Source organism: Rhincodon typus, chromosome 10, assembly GCF_021869965.1.
Source record: "Rhincodon typus isolate 14 chromosome 10, sRhiTyp1.1, whole genome shotgun sequence".
NCBI lineage: Eukaryota > Metazoa > Chordata > Chondrichthyes > Orectolobiformes > Rhincodontidae > Rhincodon > Rhincodon typus.
Genome location: NC_063341.1, coordinates 55630450 through 55651252, shown reverse-complemented (window position 1 = coordinate 55651252; position 20803 = coordinate 55630450). Strand labels below are relative to the sequence as shown.

General features: G+C 42.3%; 1 protein-coding gene across 1 annotated transcript in view; it reads left to right on the top strand.

Moving 5' to 3' along the window:
* Positions 1 to 7364: 7364 nt before the first annotated feature.
* tmem275a (transmembrane protein 275a) overlaps positions 7365 to 20803 on the top strand; it is a 52104-nt gene continuing 38665 nt past the window's right edge. Inside the window, exons 1-2 of the mRNA XM_048602359.1 lie at positions 7365 to 7461; positions 7850 to 8009. Coding sequence (XP_048458316.1) covers positions 7445 to 7461; positions 7850 to 8009 — 177 coding nt within the window. The 5' untranslated portion in view covers positions 7365 to 7444. The remainder of the gene's footprint in view (positions 7462 to 7849; positions 8010 to 20803) is intronic.

Here is a 20803-nt window from a genome sequence, read left to right as displayed (position 1 = left end):
TCAGAGTACAATGGAACCTTGATCAGATGGGTCAATGGATTAAGGCGTGGCAGACGGAGTTTAATTTAGATAAATGCGATGTGTTGTATTTCGGTAAGGCAAATCAGGGTAGGATTTATACAGTAAATGGTAGGGCCCTGGGGAGTGTTGTCAAACAAAGAAACCTAGTGGTGCAGGTTCATAGTTTCTTGAAAGTGGAGTCGCAGGTAGACAGGGTAGAGAAGAAGGCATTTGGTATGCTTGCTTTCATTGGTTATAACATTGAGTGTAGGATTTGGCATCTCATGTTATGGCTTTTCAGGACATTGGTGAGGCCACTTTTGGAATGCTGCATACAGTTCTGGTCACCCTTCTATAGGAAGGATGTTGTTAAACTTGAGAGTATGCAGGAAAGACTCACAAGGGTGTATCTGGGACTGGAGGGTTCAAGCTATAGGAAGAGCTGAATAGGCTGGGGCATCTTTTCCCTGGAGCACTGAAGACTGAGAGGTGACCTCATAGAGGCTTATAAAATCATGAGGGGCATGGAGAGGGTAAATAGACAAGGTCCTTTTCCTAGGGTGGGGAAGTCCAAAACTAGAGGCCATAAGTTTAAGGTGAGAAGGGAAAGATTTACAAAGGAACTGAGGGGTAACGTTTTCACACAGAGGGTGGTGCGTGTATGGAATGAGCTGCCACAGGAAGTGGTGAAGGCAGGTACAATTAGAACATTGAGAAGGCACCTGGATGGGTATATGAATAGGAAGGGTTAGAGGGTTATAGACCAAATGGTGGTAAATGGAACTAGGTCGGATTGGGATGTCTGGTCAGCATTGATGTGTTCTGTGCTGTATGACTATGACTCTACATTTGTATGTTTCATGTGTGTGGTGGCATTGAGGATTCTGGCTTGTTATCTCATATGGTTTTCGCCAAGGCGTTGCACATAGTGTCTTGCATTTTGGACCAGAGCTATTGTGAGACCACACATTGAGACCCATTGACTCACTATCCAGATTAATTTTTTTACAGACTCATATTTCAGTTCATTTGAAAAATGAGTTTACTAATGAATTTTGTTTGGACATAAAATAAATAATCTTGAGCAAGTTTGAATCATACTAATGAAGATATGATCAAGCATTATATAAGAACAGCTTTTGCCATTCATCACTTGAAAGAAGAATTAATTTGAGCTCATTATTCAACTACTGGGGTAATGGGCCAATGATGAAAAAAAGCTAAAAATGAAAGAGCAATGAAAAATGCAATTAGAAAGAGATATGCAGGCGGGATGGACAATAGCATTACAGAAAATCAATAATTGCTTATTTTCTGTAAGATTATGAAAAATTACTGCATCATGTTATTTGTAGTAATTTTTTGAAGTTCTACAGCAGTGTCTGCATCTTTGATATTGGTGATAGGTTCAGAGTAAGTTACATGGAAAATCAACCGAAAGTACCAATAATGAACATTGCTGCATAGTTTCAGAGATAGTAGGAACTGCAGATGCTGGAGAATCTGAGATAACAATGTGTGAATCTGGGTGAACACAGCAGGCCAAGCAGCATCAGAGGAGCAGGAAAGCTGACGTTTCAGGCCTAGACCCTTCTTCAGATTTCTGAAGAAGGGTCTCAGCTTGAAACATCAGCTTTCCTGCTCCTCTGATGCTGCTTGGCCTGCTGTGTTCATCCAGCTCTACACCTTGTTATCTCTATTGCTGCATAGTTACATTTTTATAAGTAATTTTCCAGATTATCTTTGCAATATGTGCATTCTCTATATTGAAATCTTACCTTTTATGACATCAGCTTGTCCCAAAGAACTTTGCACCTATTAATGTAGTTGCAGGTATAAAATAGAAAATGTTGGAGTCAATTTGCACACAGCAGCCTCCCACAAACAACGATGTAATAATTATCAAATAATCTATTCTAGTGACAGTCAGTGAGAGATAAATACTTTTCAAAAGATCAGGGATAAGTCTGCTGCACTTCTTTGAAACAGTGCCATAAGATCTTTTACATCCATTTGACTATTCAAGTCAGGCATTAAAACCAATGTCTAAATGAAAAGACAGGACCTCTGACAGTGTAACATTCCCTCAGTATTTCATTGGAAGGTTGGCCAGATTTTTGTGCTGAATGCTCTGAAATGGAATTGTTCTTGCAATGTCCTGTCTCAAAGGTGAAAGTGCCACCAATCAAACTGCAGATGACTCAGCTCAGCATCCAATAATAATAACAAATGGAGGAATGTGACTTGGTTTTTCTACCCGATGCTTGTAAAAAACCGTAAGACTCTTAACCAGAGCATTAAACTTACTTTTGAATGATTCCTCATTTCAGCCCTTATTTATTATTGGCTTAAAGCAAGATTTTCTGATATTAGCTTTCAACAGGTTCAGATGAATTCTTCTATTCCACTGTGTCTTATGTAATAACCTTTCTCGCTTACTTCTTTTTCAAGCTGAACAATCTGCGTTTTCCAAACTTTTTTTCATAACTCAGCCCTTTACTACTGAGGATCAGCCTTAGTGATCTACAATTACCATAGTTTAATGCTTTTCTTTGCACATCAAGGACTGGAAATGAATACATTGGTCAGAGGTGTGGCTTCAGTATGCAGTGTACAACTGAGTCTTAATAGTATGTCTTTCAGCTTATTAACCACCACTGGTTGTACAGAGTTATTAAAGGCAAGTGTTAATTGGAAAATATGACTAACGGTCACGAGTGCCCCAGTCACAACATTCATGATGTGGCTTGTTTCCCCATTTCATTTCACTTTCCCCCTTTTGATCTGTGTAAATAGCTGTGAAGTTGCATCATGCACCATTGTGTACTATGGTTGTTGATTTCTACTGTTGGGACAGTTGTGCATTCATTGGTAACCTTTGCAAAATATTTAGCAGAGCTTTGCAGTATAAGAATAAGTCCTATAATTTCCTCGCTCATTAATTATCTTTCTGGTTTCAACTTTAAAGTTGAACTATTAGGATGCTAATTCTTTGCTCATCTACTAGAAATAGATAAAGTTGCACACCTGTTCAACAACTTGATGTTTCATGACTTGAAGCTTCTCTGATATCAACTCATTTAATTTGTGTTTCACTTACAGGTTGTTTCTTTGACTCATTAGAGTTAATTTTGCAAACCTACACTCCAGGTGGCAAGTGATATTTGCATGAGGTACTGGATGAGAATTTCAGGCTACTGTTGATGTTATTGTCCCAGCTACAATTCCAAAATGTGGAAACCTCTGGATGTTGGTGTGATCCAAGGCAAATAGAACTGTAGCAAATGCTTTCACCTTCAGGAACTTCAGCTCAGTGTTACTTACTTGGAGACCAAGCTGCAGGCACTGCAACACTTCAGGGATGGAGGAAGTTACCCGTCCACTTTATTCCAAGAGGCAGTTGCAATCTTTACGAGACGATCGTCTGATTTTGGGGTCAGGAGGGTGTGAGTGCCAGTGAGGCAAATAAGAGAACCAGAGAACGAACTTGGTGAAAATATAATCAGCTTGGTAAGTGGTAGTGAGAAAAATGATGGACCTGCAAATTGATCATTTTTTGGGTCCTGATGGATTTTATTCTAGTGTCTTAAAAGAGCTGGCTAATTAAGTAGTTGATGCATTGGTGTTAGTTTTCCAAAATTCCTTTAGATTCTGGAAAACGTCCATCAAACTGGACAGTAGCAAATATAACCCTTGTATTCAAGAGGGGAGAGAGGCAGTAAACAGAGAACTGTAGGCCAATTAGTTTGCTATCATCTTTGGGAAGCTGTTAGAATTGACCATTGAGGAGGTAATAACTGGACATTTGAAAAAAAAATCTCAAGGTAGTCAGGAAGATTCAGCATGTTTTGTGAAAGGGAAATAGTGCTTAATCAATTAGTTAGAATGAAGCAACATTCGCTGAGAATATCAGGTAGCCAATTGATATACTGTATTTGGTTTTCCAGAAGACATTGATCAGGTTCCATGTATCACACAAATAGTATCATTGTATGGTCATTGCATAGATAGAAAATTGACTGTCTGGCAGAAATTATAAAGTATGCATAAATATCTTTCTCAGTTTGGCAGCATCTTACAAATGTGGTCAGACAGGGGTCTGTGCTGGGTGTTCAGCTTTTTATAATTTATATTTGCAGGTGACAGAAAGATACATAGGAACTGTGCTGTAAAGAGGATATATAAGGATGCAGACTAATATAGATAAGCTAGACGAGTGAGTAAAAGCCTGACAAATGCAATATAATGCAGGAAATTGCGAAGCTGTTCACATTGACAGGAAGAATAAAAAAGCAGAGTATTACTTGAATGGAAAACAACTGAAAAATTTCAAAGTGCCAATTTAGGTGTTCTAGTACAAGTCGCAAAATGTTAATATGCAAGTATAGCACACAATCAGGAAGGTTTTGGGGTTCTAGCCTTAAATGAAAGAGGAATTGAATATAAAAGTAAGGATGTTACGCTGTAGTTATGCAAAGCATTGGTGTCCTTGTTTAAGGGAGGATATAAATGTGTTTGAGGCAGTTCAGAGGAGCTCTACTAAATTGATAGCTAGAGCGAGTGGGTTGACCTCTGAGAAAAGATTGGACTTGTTCTCACTGGAGTTTAGAAGAGATGAGGAGATATTTGATTTAAGTTTATACAATATTGAATTTCATGACAAGGTAGCTATGGGAAGGATGTTTACTCTTGTGGGTGAATCCAGAACTAGGGTCACTGTTTTGAAATTAGGGGTCACCCTTTCAGGACAGAGGGTTCTCTCAGTGGGTTGTGTCACTTTGGACCTTCTAGCTGAGAAGCCACTGGAGGTTAGTCATTGAATACGTTTATGGCAGAGGTAAATAGATTCCTGCTAGGTGAGAGACTTAAAGGTTATCAGGGATAAATGGGAATGTGGAATTTGGAACACAAACAGATCAATCATGATCCGACTAAGTGGTGAAGTGGGCTTGAAGGGCTGAATGGCCTGCTTTGGCTCCTAAATCATACAATTATATATGCAACCTATTTGCTTTCTTTTTGAAAGAATCTATGCCACTTTCAGTTAGTTCAATTGGGAGCACTCCTGCTTCTGAGTCAGCCCTTGGAGTCATATCCCTATTGAAGATTTGAGCACAAAACTCAAAACTAACACTTCAGTGTAGGACTAAGGGAGTGCTGCACTGTCAGAGGTGCTGTTTTGCAGTTGAGACATTAAATCCCATCTCGCATCCATGGTTGAGATAAAATGTCCATGGTACATTTTCCAAAGAGGAGCAGCAGAGTTATCACTGGCACCCTAACCAATACATATCGATCATTCAATACAACAAAAAACACGTTACCTGGCTGTTATCACATTGTTGTTTATAGGAGCTCATTGTACACAAGTTACCCAACACGTTTCCTACATTACAACACTAATGTTTCCAAAGTACTCTGTTGGCTGTGTAGCATTTGGAGACATGTGATGGTCATGAAAGGTGCATGATAAATGCAAATCATTCTTCACTTTTCTTCCTGGATAGTTGGACGTGTGATGATTTTGGCACCAGGTGGTGTATGTAGTGTGACCTGCAATGAAATATTTAAATCTTTGTTACCACCAGCTGCCATTGCATCATCTTGAGAAGATGCTGTTGGAAGAGAAAAGAATGATGAGTTATAAGTCAGGATGGATGCATTCAAAGAAGTTAAAATAACATTATATTTGGTGCCATGCTATTGTTGTTTATGTCTTAATTTCAAATTATCTTATGTCACAGCTCTACCTCCCTTTTGCAATCTTCAAGATGCCTTTCCTCTTCTGGCTTATCTGCCTTTCGAGCCCTCCTGATCCATTCACCATCAGTGAATGGTAATGCTGTTCTCAGAAGCAAGTCAAGACAGTAGTTTATCAGTCAGGCATGAGACTAGGACTCAGTATGTTGGTTTTACCAGAGGTAGGCCAAATGTGTACTCATCAGCTGTTCCTCATTACATTTTTCAGATTACCATGAGAATGACTTTCAACTACAATACTCAGAATACTAGTTACAAGTGGTCAGAAGATTGGCTTTTGTGTAGCTTTTTATCAGCAGGATAGCAATAACGATGACAAATTAATGATGACAGAATAGAATGTTTTAGATTAATGCCATCTGGTGCACGCATGAAGTCTGATTTTGACTTGGGCAGCCGGGTGGAAACTGGGCATTAGTAACCACTGTACTTTGTGTTCTGTTATCATTCTGGGCATTGCCAGTTTAACCAGTGCCCTTACAAGAGCATCTCCAGCACAGGTAGTCAGATAGAAGCCACATTAAGTTAACAAAATGGGGTGCAATGCTGTATCATTTTAAAGCTCGAGATGGATGGAGTGTGCACCATGCTGGATTCACCTGTTAGGAATTGGCGGTGAGCAAGTTAACCCCTTAAGGGACCACTGAAGCAGCTCTACAAATGTAGAAAAAGAAACAGTTTTGTTTTTAATACGCACATGCTGCAGATGTTGGAAATGTGAAAAAAGGAGAAAACGCTTGAAATAATCAGGCAACATCTGTGGAGAAAAGAGGAACGGTCATGTCCATCTTAATCTTTTATGTAACATCTCTATCCGTCCATCCATTTATCCGTATGTACATACACACACGTTCATCGCTGACTGGCATCTCGAAATAAATGTCTGCTTTTATTTACCAGGCAGGAAGAATGGATTAAGGCAGAATAATGTCAGATACACGTGCGTTATCGGGGAGAGATCCAGATGAGACAGACTTTGAAGCGTTAATGTGGCTAGAAAGTGCATTTAAATGAATATTTCACAGATATGTATACAAAGTTCTTGCGTGAAAAGATGACAGAGGCGGAAGCAGGCAATAGGTGAATTGATTTATACAAGGCGCCGATTCTCTGGAGGTAGTACCAGTTACAAAACTATTGATTAGATCTGTATCATACGTCTGTATTCCAGCTCGTCTTTATAAAGCGGCAGGGCAACTGGGGGAGGCAGAGAAACGATTTCAGTCAAGATTATTGCCTTCCTCACACCTCACCCGGTGCAATCTCAACGGAGGAGGGGTATTTCATCTCCCTGGGACCGCTGAGGGGGTGGATACGTGGATCAGAAAGGCACGGCCGAACTTTGATCCGACCCTGTCCACCTCTGAGTTGTGTGAGAGTGGCTGCAGCTTGTATACAGACAACATCATGTACAGTGGCATGATGTCCCCTACCAGCTAGATCCCCCAGGGGCTCACAACGGCTGCAGGCTGCGTAGCGCTGGGTGGTCTGGAGCAGTACAGCAATTCCCCTCATGTCCTGTACACAGGGCACTGGCCGGGAAACGGCTCAGCAGCAAGGAGACGCTGCAGTCTTTACTCACCTCACTTAACAACCCGGAAAGTGTCGGAGGGGCTGTGCTGAGGGCAGGCAGACCTTTTCTCTAAGGGTCTAGGGGGTGGGAGAGAGAAGCACATTCTCTGATATGAGCTCCAGTGTACGGTCAGTACATCATTTGTCCCTCTGTGAGGAAGATTTATTCAATGGTGCTTTCGAACCTGTTAACAGAAAGCAAAGTACATTTTTTTTCCCGTTGCCTTTAGCTTCAGAGCAGCCAGCCTGGGAGTAGAATGTGGCTGAACCTTGATGAAGAGCTTCATATTTACAGCTGACATCTTTGTGGATTGTTTAACGAGCAACTGTGCTTCGTACAGTCAGTTTTTGTGTGTTATGTGTGTGTGTGTGTGTGTGAGCAATGTTCGTTAACTTCTCGGTAAAGCAATTATCCCAGCAAAGCTGTTTCACATTCCTTCTAGGCTCAGTCGCGGAGCACAGACGGAATCCCATTCCTCTCGAATCTGACTGATACACCCCCTCCGCCTCCCCTCAGGCAGCTGTCGGTGTGGGTTGAGCGATGGGGATTACGACGGGAACGGAAGCCTTGGTGCTGTAAGAGGAGGAGCGGTTCTGAGTATGAGTTGGAGCTTGAACGGACTGACCCCATTGCGGTGTCTGATGTCAGGGCGATAAGAAGGATCCGCGAGAACAAGGTGAGAGGAATACTTTACAATTAGAGTCAAGCCTGAGATATAAACGATGCCTATTGCGTGCAGATCTTTCCATTCTTCGTGCATATTTATAACAGGAAAACCACATCTGAACCTTTTATGTTGTTGCAAATATTACATTAAAAGGATGTTTGGTCTCCTCAGACATCAGCCTGTGCATCAGGGATATCCACCTGGCTAATTGTACAGTGTTGTCTCCCTGAAAGACAGAGCAAAGAACAGAGAGGGTTTTTTTTTCTAAATTGCAGTTAACAAAATTGAAGATGATGAGAGCAATGCGGTGTTTTCTCTGCGCTGTTAAGGGTCTGAACATTGAGTCGAGGTGGTGGCTCCTTTTAGAGCAGACCCTCATCTTCCCTTCATTCGCTGTATTTGGACAGAGTAAAGATTCCGGAATCTGCGTTTCCTCTTCTGTCTGAGTCTCATCATCACGTTGTTTACATATTTTGCTCTCATTTCACCTTTGAGAGGTTTTAAAAGTCGTCTGGTAATGAGAAGGCCAGTGGGTTTTCGAATGAAGAACCTTGGTAGCTTTAAATCACTGCTACCGGGATATTACGTGTATATCCAATACGCCGTCCCGAACTCATCTCCCTGAAACCTGAGATGCTCTTTCCTCCTTTTTCACTCAAATCTCTAACCCACCGCTTCCAGATTTCCCTACCGTCACTTTGCTGTCTTATAGACTCAGTGTGTTGCATTCTCCCTTCAATAATTCCCAGTCCCCAATCTTTCTTTCCTCATCCTCTGGGGTAACCCGCCCCTCCCCCATCGGTTTATTCCTTCGTTTTTCATTCACTTCTTCAACCCTTTTTCATTCCTTCTATTAGCAATTCAAGCGGCCTCGGAGTTGACAGTCATCCGCTCGCTTGATGACATGGAGATGCGGTTGATGTGTGATTTTTTTCGAGAATACAAAACGTGGTGAGGGAGCAGAATGGGTCCCAGTAAAGAAACACATGTCCTCACCTCGGTGTCCATATAGTTGGTGTGCATGCTGATTCTGGAGTGGAAATTACCGCATTCAACCGCCGGAAACTGCTTAGCCCTTTGCGCCTAGCTTGCACTGATTTTTATCTCAATTTTAGTTTCTGGCGTTTCCAATCAGCAAATGCCGAATTCGTCTTGCGATCCTAGATAACTGTTGTTCCCGTCTCATTTGGCACTTCTGCCCAATCCAGTACTCATGGAACATTGCGCTGTCCAAGGTACTGACACTCCGTCAAGAACTATCAACAATCCCACACCCCTTGTCCTAACAGTTGGACATAAAATGCCCCGCCGCACTTCAGAGGAAAAAATGTAGTGGCCAATATCTATCCTTCAGTAAATAGCAATAAAGCAAACGATCTTGTCATGATCACGTTATTATCTGTGGAAGCTTGCTGTGCATAAATTGGCTGTCAGGTTGCTGTACTTTACAGCAGTGCCGGCACTTCCAATTTACTTCTTTGGCTGTAATTGGGCTAACCTGAAGTCAGGAAAGGTGCATGCAAATGCATAACTTTCTAGATCATTAGACAATGCACACGGTGCCTTATCATTAGAGAGAGGTTTGAAACGTCCATCGGTGAGGGAAAGGTTGAGAACTTTATCATTCCAATAAAGATCAACACTTGAAAGGCAAGGGAAGGACTGAATCTGCAAGCTTCAGATTTTCTGAATCTACCATTACAGGAGGGAAGAGATCAATTATATTAGTAATGAAGAGCAACTGAATTCACAATCAGTGGGGAGGAAGTTTGAATGATTAGTTATGTGATGAAATGAAGGTTGAATACTCAATGACATGAATTAGATGAAATTAGAACTAAATACTAAAGAGTTGAAGAGTGAAATGTACCCAATAAAAAGTCAATCTTGATTTTTATAACTTCTGTCACTTTGTGATCACTGAAACTGCTTGGGAAGGAACTATTGCTGTTTGAGTAAAATAAAACAAAAAAAAAACTGCAGATGATGAAGATTTGAAACAAAAACAGAATTTCCTGGACAAACCCAGCTGATCTTGCAGCATTTGTAGAGAGAGAAACAGAGATAATGTTTTGAGTCTGGTAACCCTTGTTTGAGTTTCGTATTTGAAACAAAACTTATGCAGGCTAACAAGACCGCTGTGTAGTTTCAGTCATGTAGTTCAATATTCTATTGAATATGCTCATTCTGTTTGGTATTGGTTGTACAGGTGATTGTGAAGCCTCCTAAGGTTCAGAGGGCTGGCTGGAATTCAAGTTTCTGGGATTTGGTACTAGTAGGACAGGACTTTTCCTTGCTGCTTTAATGCTCCCCTGGGTCAGATGTCATTGGCTATGCATGATTCCCAGTGCCAAGAAAAGGAATTTAGAGGTTCCACCATTAATACCACTGTAGCATCTGAAAAAAACAATGAATGACCTTAAAGGAACAGAAAAACCTGACGAAGGAGGGATCTGCAACCTGTACAGGAACTGTAACTTAGTTTGAGTTTATCACCTCTGGTTTGATTTAGAACATCAGAACTAGGAGCAGGAATAGGCCATCCGGCCCTTCGAGCCTGCTCCGCCATTCAATAAGATCATGGCTGATCTTTTCATGGACTCAGATGCACTTACCTGCGTTCTCACCGTATCCCTTAATTCCTTTATTGTTCAAAAAAAATCTACCTTATCTTTAAAAACATTTACTGAAGCAGCATCAACTACTTCACTGGACAAGGAATTCCATAGATTAACAACCTCCGGGTGAAGATTTGATTTGATTTATTGTTGTCACATGCCTGAGTACAATGAAAAGTTTGTTTTGTGAGCAGTACACGCAGATCATAACATACAAGGGCATACAGACCATAGGGTGTTTAGACAAAACAAAGCATACAAGGTTGTGGCTGTACAGGAGGTGCACAAAAGCAAGATCAACATTAGATTTGAAATTAGAGAAGTCCATTCAGTCATCTAATAACAGCAGGGAAGAAGCTGTTCTGGAACCTATTGGTATGTGAGTTAAAGCTTCTGTATCTTCTGCCTATGGAAGACATTGGAAGAGAATGTTCCTGGGGTGGGAGGGGCTTTTGATGATGTTGATAGTCTTTCCACAGCAACAGGAGGTGTAGATGGAGTCCATGGATGGAAGGTTGGCTTCCATGATGGGTCTGGGCTGTGTACAGAACTTTCTGTAGTTTCTTACGTCTTGGGCAGAGCAGTTGCTATACCAAGCCGTGATGCACCCAGATAGAATGCTTTCCATGGTGCACCTGTAAAAGTTGGTGAGGGTCCTTATGGATATGTTGAATTTCCTGAGCATCCTGAGGAAGAAGAGGCATTGTTGTGCCTTCTTGACTATTGCATCTATGGGTGAGGTTCAGGAAAGATTGTTTGTTATTGTCACTCTTAGGAACCTGATGCTTTTGACTGTCTCCATCTTAGCGCCATTGATGTATATAGGGGCATAACCTCATCCTTTCTTCCTGAGGTCGATGAATTCTTTTTGTTTTCATTGGGAGAGAGATTGTAATCATTGCACCATGACACCAAGCACTCTATCTCCTTCCTGTATCCAGACTCATCATTTCCTCAGGTTTACGCTCAAGAAACCTGAACTGACTTCTACAGCAGTGACTGAGGGAACAGGTGCATCCGGGGCTGTCGGAGCGGGTGACACCGAGCCACTGACATTCTTCTTGAACCGATTATAAGAAGCATTGAGGACAGGAGGGAGGGATGTATTGGTGTCCGCTTCATCATGTATCCTGTTATGTCGTGTAAGCCTTGCTACAGGTGGCGGTGTTCGTGTGGTTAGTTTGGGCCTCTAACTTGGTCCAGTATTGCCACTTAGGATCTCTAATGGCCTTGTGGGTGAAAATATAGTTGTGAATTCCTCAAGCTTCTGCCATTGGTCACCCAACACCCCTGTCCACATGGCTCACACCCTCAATACCAATAGGAAGGTGGAAAGAATTCTCTTTATCCAATTGATTGATGTTAGATAGTCAAATAACCTATTATTCCATATCTTCAATATTTCTCTAGATAAAAAAAGAACAAAAAGAAGCTGAAGAAGCACATTTTTAAAAATTAGCCTTTATGATTTCTTTCAGGTTTGTTTGCAATGGTGTTCTGGAGACTAACCTGATTAATCTTCAATTCCTGGGGACTCCAGGCTAATTTATTTTTACAATACATATCCTTGATTTGGTTGAGGAAAGTGAATGTACTATAGTCAAGTTTGTGAATGACAGAAGAATAGATAAGAAGCCAAGTATGTTCTGGGGACCTGGGTTCAAATCCTGCTGTGGCAGCTGGTGGAATTTGAATTCAAAAAATATCTGGAATTAGGAGTATAATGTTGACCATGAATCAATTGCCAATTATCAGAAAAAAAACATTGGATTCACACTAATATCCTTTAGGGAAGGAAAGTACCATCCTTACCCAGCCTGGTATACATGTGACTCCAGACCCACAGCAATGTGGTTGACTCAGGACTGCCTTCTGTACAATTAGGGATGGACAATAAATGCTGGCCTAGCCAGTGATGCCCTCATCCCGTGAATGAATAAAATATGAGGCTTTTGCAAAGAATCTGCAGAGGGATGTGCACAGGCTAAGTGTGTGTGCAAAAACTTGGTGAATGGAATCTAATGTAGGAAATTGTGACAAAATGCACTTTGGCAGGAAGAATAGAAGAGTTGTAATTATTTAAAAGGAGAACAACTGCAGAAAGCTACAGAAAAGTAGAATTTTGGAGTCCTCATGCATAAATCACACACAGAAAAAATTAGCCTCCAAGTTCAATGGGTAAATGGGAAAGCAAATTGAATGTTGGTCTTTATTTCAAAGGGAATAGAATGTAAAAGTAGTTTGCTATAACAGTACAAGGCACTGGATACAAGCTGGAATACGCTGAACATCCCTTTGCCCCTTTTTCTAAAGATAAATGTATTGACATTAGAGGCAGTCCAGATAGGTTTAGTAGGCTGAAATCGGGTATGAAGTGACTGTCTTCTGAGAAGAGGTTGAATAAATCGAGTGTCTATTCATTGGAGTTTAGAAGACTGAGCAGTGACCTTATTGAAATACACATGATTCTTAGGGGTCTTGACAGGGTAATTTGGGACAGTCTAGGACCAATAGACATAATATCAGAATAAGGGGTCACACATTTAAGTCTGAGATGAGAAGAAATGTCTTCTCTTGGAGAGCAGTGAATCTGTGGAATTCTTTATCACAGAGGGCTATAGAGGTTTGGTCATTAATTATATTCAAGCCTGAGTTAGACGGATCTTTAATCAGTAAGGAAATCAAGAGTTATACGGAAAAGGCAGAAAAGTGTAGGCTTGGATTATTAGATCAGCTGTGATCTCATTTAACGATGAAGCAGACTCAATGGGCTGAATGGTCTACTTCTATTCCTACATCTAGAGGTTTGGCATCTTTAACCTAGAAGTTAAGTCATGAACACTCCTCCTCTGCATCCAATTGCCTCCATTAGACTTTGATATTGTTTAGAATAAACTAGGCTGTTTACCACTAGCTTGGGCCTATAGCCTTCTTCTACCAGCCAGTCCTGGGGAGCAGGTGGATCAGAGACTAGGCCCCATCAATATTTAAATATGTTGATGCTAGAAGTGTAACCAGTAGGAGTCCTTTTGAAGGTCTGGGGGGAGTAGGTTCAGCAACATGCCTCAGCATTTGATTCTCCCATTAGTTCACTCCAATTGTGGAAAAATGTCAAGTCCTTAGGCTCTTCAAAACTCATACTGAGCTATTCAGAACAATTGTTCAAATTCCTGTGGGTCTATTACACCAGATAGATTGCAGCAGTTCAAGAAAGCAGCTCACCACTTCTCGAAGGCAGTTAGGGATGGGCATTAAATGCTAGTTTAGCCAGCCATGCCCACATCTCATGAAAGAATAACAAAAAGCACCACTTATGAAATATATTGCACACAATTTTTCTTCACATCTAGATTAGATTGGCTTTCATCCAATTTAATCTACCATTGCATGACTCACTTGCATGTTTGTTTAACCTCTTTTGTAGTTTCTGCACCACCTCTGCCAATTTCAATACTGTTTCATAATTTGGTTTTACCTAAAAATGTGATTCATTTCTCAATCCAAGTATATGGACCAAACTTGAAACAGCAGTGGACACAATGCTAATCTCTTGATGCATCTCATTAAGTTCTGAGGCAGAATGGAGCAACTTCATGTGAATGTTTCACATGAAAGATTATAAAAATCCTTTAATCTTTTACAGTAGGTTGAATCACATTGTTACTTCCTCAAATGAATCAGACATAGATATGAATCATCTAAAGCCATGTTGGGAAAGTGTTGAACTGTACTGACATAACTAAGTATTAAGTCCTCAGTAATTCAAGAGTTTTGGTGGTTAGAGCATTAACACGACCAATCTCTTTAAATCTGCAGTCAACAGAACATACATCCTGTTGAACTCTATAACCAAAATAGTTGAAAATGATAGAGAGGAAGCTATGCTTAAACTGTATAATATCCTGGGTCAGATCTTGTGTTGACTATATCCTGATTACAAAGATGCAATGGATACATTTAAGACTTGGAAGCTCTAAGAAACTGTTCCATTGTGGGGATTTCCAACATGGCACAGTGGAAACTGGCAGCTATGGGGTGGAAAGGCAGTTAAAATTGCCATGATTATCCACCTACTGGGGACTATTAAGACTACTGGAGCAGTGGTTAATTTTCTCATTGAAAGTGTTGACCATTCGTACAAGACTGATCCAAGATTAAAATGAGAGTTGGGGCAGAAATTTAAACTGGTGAAAAAACAGGTTTATGCAATCTTTCATTCAACACACGAAGTTAGTGTATTGAAAACCAGACTCCTGGAATCAATATAGAAGGGGTAGAGTGCTGTGGTGGGAGAAAGGCTGAATCCAATACAGCCTTGTAATCTTGTACAGCATATGTGAGAGGCTTGATGACATTCCTACACTCTTACCTTAAGAAATGAAAGTTAGTACATGTTCCCAGTCTGCAAAAAATTTAAACAATTTAAAGCAGATAATAATCACAATCATAGTGATTATTCTTTAACGAAAACAAAAAATGCTGGAAATCACAGTGGGTCAGGCAGCACTGCTGGAGAGAGAACAAGCTAGTTTTTTCAGTCCAGATGACTCTTCATCAGAGCTGACATGAAATGTGTTGCAGCATTTATGCAATATAGTCATAGAGTCATAGTCATACCTCATAGAAACAGACCCTTCAGTCTAACCAGTCCATGCCAAACATAATCCCAAACTAAACTATTCCCACCTGCCTGCTCCTCGCCCATATCCCTCCAAACCTTTCCTATTCAGGTATCTATCTAAATGTCTTTTAAACATTGTAATTGTACCTGCATCCACCACTTCCTCAGGAGGTTCATTCCTCCTCTGTGTAAAAAAATTGCCTCAGGTCTTTTAAATCTCAGTCCTCTCACCTTAAAAATGTGTCCCCTGGTCTTGAAATCCCCCATTCTAGGGAAAAGACAACTACCATTAACTCTATCTGTGTACCTCATTATTTTATAAGCTTCTATAAGGTCACCTCTCAACCTCCTACACGCCAGTGAAAAATGTCCCAGCCTATCCAGCCTTTCTTTATAACTCAAACCTTCCATACCTGGCAACATCCTGGTAAATCTCTTCTGAATCCTCTCTGGATTGATAGTTTCCTTCCTATAACTGGGCAGCCAGAACTGAACACAGTATTCCAGGAGAGACCTCACCAATGTCCTGTACAACCTCAACGTGACTTCCCGACTCATATACTCAAAGGACTGAGATTGAAGGCAGGCGGGCCAAATGCCCTTTGAACCAACCTATCTATGTGTGATGCCAACTTCAAAGAATTATGTACTTGCACCCCTAGGTTCCTCCATTCTCCAACACTATCAAAGGCACTACCATTAATTGGCCCCGACCCAATAGTGGGGGGATGGAATGCTTGGGGAGAAAGGGTGCTGATAGTGCAAATTAGGCAATCAGAATGTGAGAATGGCAGACCAATGGTGTATCTAACTGCTGAACTGGACAGAACATGTGGTCCCACTGGAGTTGGGGTAGGGGAGAGAAGACACGGTGACAGAGAATGCAACTAGGAAAGCTAACAGAAAAGGAAAAAATGGGAGTGAATTCACAATCTGAAAGTGTCAATGTTAAGTCCAGAAGATTGTAAAGTGCCTTGTCTGAAGATGAGATGTTGTTCCTCCAGTTAGCTCTGTGATTCTCTAGAACGTATTCTTCAGTTCTGTTCTAACAAAGGATCACTGAACCCATACATAAACTCTGCTTTCTCTCTACCGATGCTGCCAGACCGAATGAGTTTTTCCAACAATTTCTGTGTTTGTCTAAGACTTCCAGCAATTGTAATTTTTTTGTTTTATTATACTCACAATCATGCTATTCATGAGTAAATTTGTGAAATCATGCATGAATTGTACCTCTGAGGCACTGTTTTCTACAAAAGCTTGGTCAGTTTTTTTTCAGTTTTGAAACACTTGCTTGGACATACTAGAGTAATGTCAATTAAAAGTCTACATACTTATGTATACCATTTTGAAACAATGCTTGTGATGATCTGCATTTTTTGACATATTGTGGGTGAATATGTTTGGCAAAAGAATGGCTTTTAATTCATCTTCATTACTTTTGAGTGTAATAGGATGCCATTAAGTTGAATTGAATTGATCTTAATATTTCTTAATTTGTGTAGTTTCTTGGTTCAGTGGGGTAATTTGTATACTTTGCATCAATTGATTTGCAGTAATGGTCACATGGTGCATCTTCAATTAAGAAAATCATTGCGTAAGAGTAGAATCATAGCGTTCCTGAGGCTATAACCTTTGTATGTTGTGTTTGAACATTATCAAGATTTGGATGTTCCAAGGTACTTTGAAGACAAGAAAATACTGTCACTTAAAGCAATAAACAGCAGTGCATATGCCCGAGCTCCCACAAACATAAAAACAATTGATGATTTTTTTTTCCGCCGCCTCCGCCTCCACGTTTACTTCTTCAACCGTGAACCTAACCCTCCTCAACTGACCCCTTCTCCCACCTCCAACACATCCCCTCCTCCTGGACACCACCCCAAGGCCTCCTACCCTCCCTTGACTTCTTCATCTCCAACTGCCGTCGAGACATCGATCGCCTCAACTTCTGCACCCCTCTCACTCACTCCAACCTCTCCCCCGCAGAACGTGCAGCCCTCCGCTCCCTCCGCTCCAATCCCAACCTCACCATAAAACCCGCGGACAAGGGAGGCGCAGTTGTAGTATGGCGCACTGACCTCTACATCGCCGAGGCCAGATGCCAACTCTCCGACACCTCCTCCTACCGCCCCCTTGATCATGACCCCACCCGCGAGCACCAAACCATCATCTCCCAAACCATCCACAACCTCATCACCTCAGGTGACCTCCCACCCACGGCCTCCAACCTCATCGTTCCCCAACCCCGCACCTCCCGCTTCTATCTCCTTCCCAAAATCCACAAACCTGAATGCCCTGGTCGACCCATTGTCTCCGCCTGCTCCTGCCCCACCGAACTTATATCCAACTATCTGGACTCCATTTTCTCCCCCTTGGTCCAGGAACTCCCTACGTATGTCCGTGACACCACCCACGCCCTCCAACTCCTCCAGAACTTCCAATTCCCCGGTCGCCACCACCTCATCTTTACCATGGATGTCCAGTCCCTATACACCTGTATTCCCCATACAGATGGCCTAAAGGCCCTCCGCTTCTTCCTGTCCCGCAGGCCCAACCAGTCCCCCTCCACTGACACTCTCATCCGCTTAGCCGAACTCGTCCTCACCCCCAACAAATTCTCTTTCAATTCCTCCCACTTCCTACAGACAAAGGGGGTAGCCATGGGTACCCGCATGGGCCCAAGCTACGCCTGCCTCTTTGTAGGTTACATGGAACAATCCCTCTTCCGTACCTACACTGGCCCTAAACCCCACCTCTTCCTCCGTTACATTGATGACTGTATCGGCGCCACCTCGTGCTCCCATGAGGAGCTCGAACAGTTCATCCACTTCACCAACACCTTCCACCCCAACCTTAAGTTTACCTGGACCATCTCTAATACCTCTCTCTCCTTCCTGGACCTCTCTGTCTCCATCTCGGGCAACCACCTAGAAACCGATATTCATTTCAAGCCCACCGACTCCCACAGCTACCTAGAATACACCTCCTCCCACCCAGCTTCCTGCAAAAATGCCATCCTCTATTCCCAATTCCTTCGCCTCCGCCGCATCTGCTCCCAGCTTGAGGCATTCCACTCCCGTACATCACAGTTGTCCTTGTTTTTCAAGGACCGTAACATCCCCCCCTCAGTGGTCGAGAACGCCCCCAAACATGTCTCCCACATTTCCCGCAACTCATCCCTCACACCCCATCCACGCAATAAGAACCAAAAAAGAATTCCCCTCGTCCTCACATACCACCCCACCAACCTCCGGATCCAACGCATCATCCTCCGACACTTCCGCCATCTGCAATCCAACCCCACCACCAAAGACATCTTTCCCTCCCCACCCTTATCTGCTTTCCGGAGGGACCACTCTCTCCGTGACTCCCTTGTCCGCTCCACACTCCCCTCCAGCTCCACCACACCCGGCACTTTTCCCTGCAACCGCAGGAAGTGCTACACCTGCCCCCATACCTCCTCCCTCACCCCTATCCCAGGCCCCAAGAAGACTTTCCACATCAAGCAGATGTTCACCTGCACATCTGCCAATGTGGTATACTGCATCCGCTGTACCTGTTGTGGCCTCCTCTACATCGGGGAAACCAAGCGGAGGCTCGGGGACCGCTTTGCAGAACACCTACGCTCGGTTCGCAATAAACAACTGCACCACCCAGTCGCGAACCATTTCAACTCCCCTTCCCATTCCTCAGACGACATGTCCATCCTGGGCCTCCTGCAGTGCCACAATGATGCCACCCGAAGGTTGCAGGAAGAGCAACTCATATTCCACTTGGGAACCCTGCAGCCCAATGGTATCAATGTGGATTTCACAAGCTTCAAAATCTCCCCTCCCCCTACCGCATCCCTAACCTGTTCTTCCTCCCACCTATCCCCTCCTCCCACCTCAAGCCGCACCCCCATCTCCTACCTACTAACCTCATCCCGCCCCCTTGACCTGTCCATCCTCCCTGGACTGACCTATCCCCTCCCTAACTCCCCACGTACACTCACCTTTACTGGCTCCATCCCCGCCTCTTCAACCTGTTTGTTTCCTCTCCACCTATCCTCTCCTCTATCCATCTTCTATCCGCCTCCCCCTCTCTCCCTATTTATTTCAGAACCCCCTTTCCCTCCCCCATTTCTGATGAAGGGTCTAGGCCCGAAACGTCAGTCTTTCTGCTCCTATGATGCTGCTTAGCCTGCTGTGTTCATTCAGCCCTGCACCTTGTTGTCTCGGATTCTCCAGCATCTGCAGTTCCTACTATCTCTGATGATTATATTCTTTGTTTTCAGTGATGTTGACTGAAGAATAAATATTGGCCATAGCATTAGCAAGAACTAATGTGTTGTTCTTCAGATTCGCATGTCAGGATCTAATACATCAAATTGAGAGAACAGACAGACTGCAATTTAACAATTCATTAAAAGATTGTGACCCTATAGTGCCTCAGTCGAGTGTCCTCCTGGATTTTTATACTTAAGTTGCTCGAGTGGGACTTGAAAGACAACCTCTGACTCAGAAGTAAAACCGATACCTATGAGCCAAGGCTGACACAAATGCATTTAAGGGTTAATTGTGGAATTTAAAATTTTTCACATACCACCCTCGAGACTTCAGTGAGTAAAATTGACAGTTTTATGCTAAGTTATAATCAATTAATGATGCATCCAAGTGTGCTCTTAACTCCTTTTATTTAGCATATTTAGTCAATGGGAAAGTGATCTAACAGTATGGAGTGCCTTTATGTCCAACAATGCCATGACTTACCAATGTACAAATGTTATTCTTACCCTTACAAACATAAATGGTACAATCACCTTTGTCTCTTCTTTGATTAAATTCAGTGTCTCCAACTACATCAGAAAAACATTTGAGCCAATTTTTCTAATATCAATGTACTTCTATATATTCTAATCTGTATGAATTGTTTTAAATGATACAATAACTGAAAATCATGGGCAGATTTTTTCTATTTTCAGTTGAAGCATTTTTTGGAGTGAGATTCATGGCACATGGTCAACCTTGGCTTAAAACAACTTTTCTTATACAATCCTTTGCTTCTTAATTATGCAACCAGGCTGTTGGATGTCTTTCTGTGTTGCCAGAAAAGTGGAAATATTTGGCGCTGCTAGGTCCTTTTGGTTTCACGTCTTTGACATCATAATTAAAGCCCAGTGGCACACTACTTCAGACGCTGCAGGAGCACATGGTGATGGACAAGCTTCAACATTGAAGACACTGCCCAGAGGAGAGGAGAGCTCACTACCTGTTTCACAGACGGGAACTGAATGTGTTGGTTACGGGGTTGTATGGTGTTTTGGCAAGGAGGGCAGTCCTTTCTCCAGTCAAATACCATAGGAGGCTACAGGACCAGACCATGGCAGCCTTGAAACAAACTGCAGCCTGGGTCAGCTCTGTGTCCCAAGTGAATTGGGATGCCTAATAGTACAGGAAGAAGGCTACTGATCTTTTAAGTTCCACAACGATATGTGCCAGCATCTTCTGTCTGCCACCTCACATTCAAAGGGCCAGCACTCCTCTAAATCTGCCACTGTACATGCCTCTCACCAAAGCTTA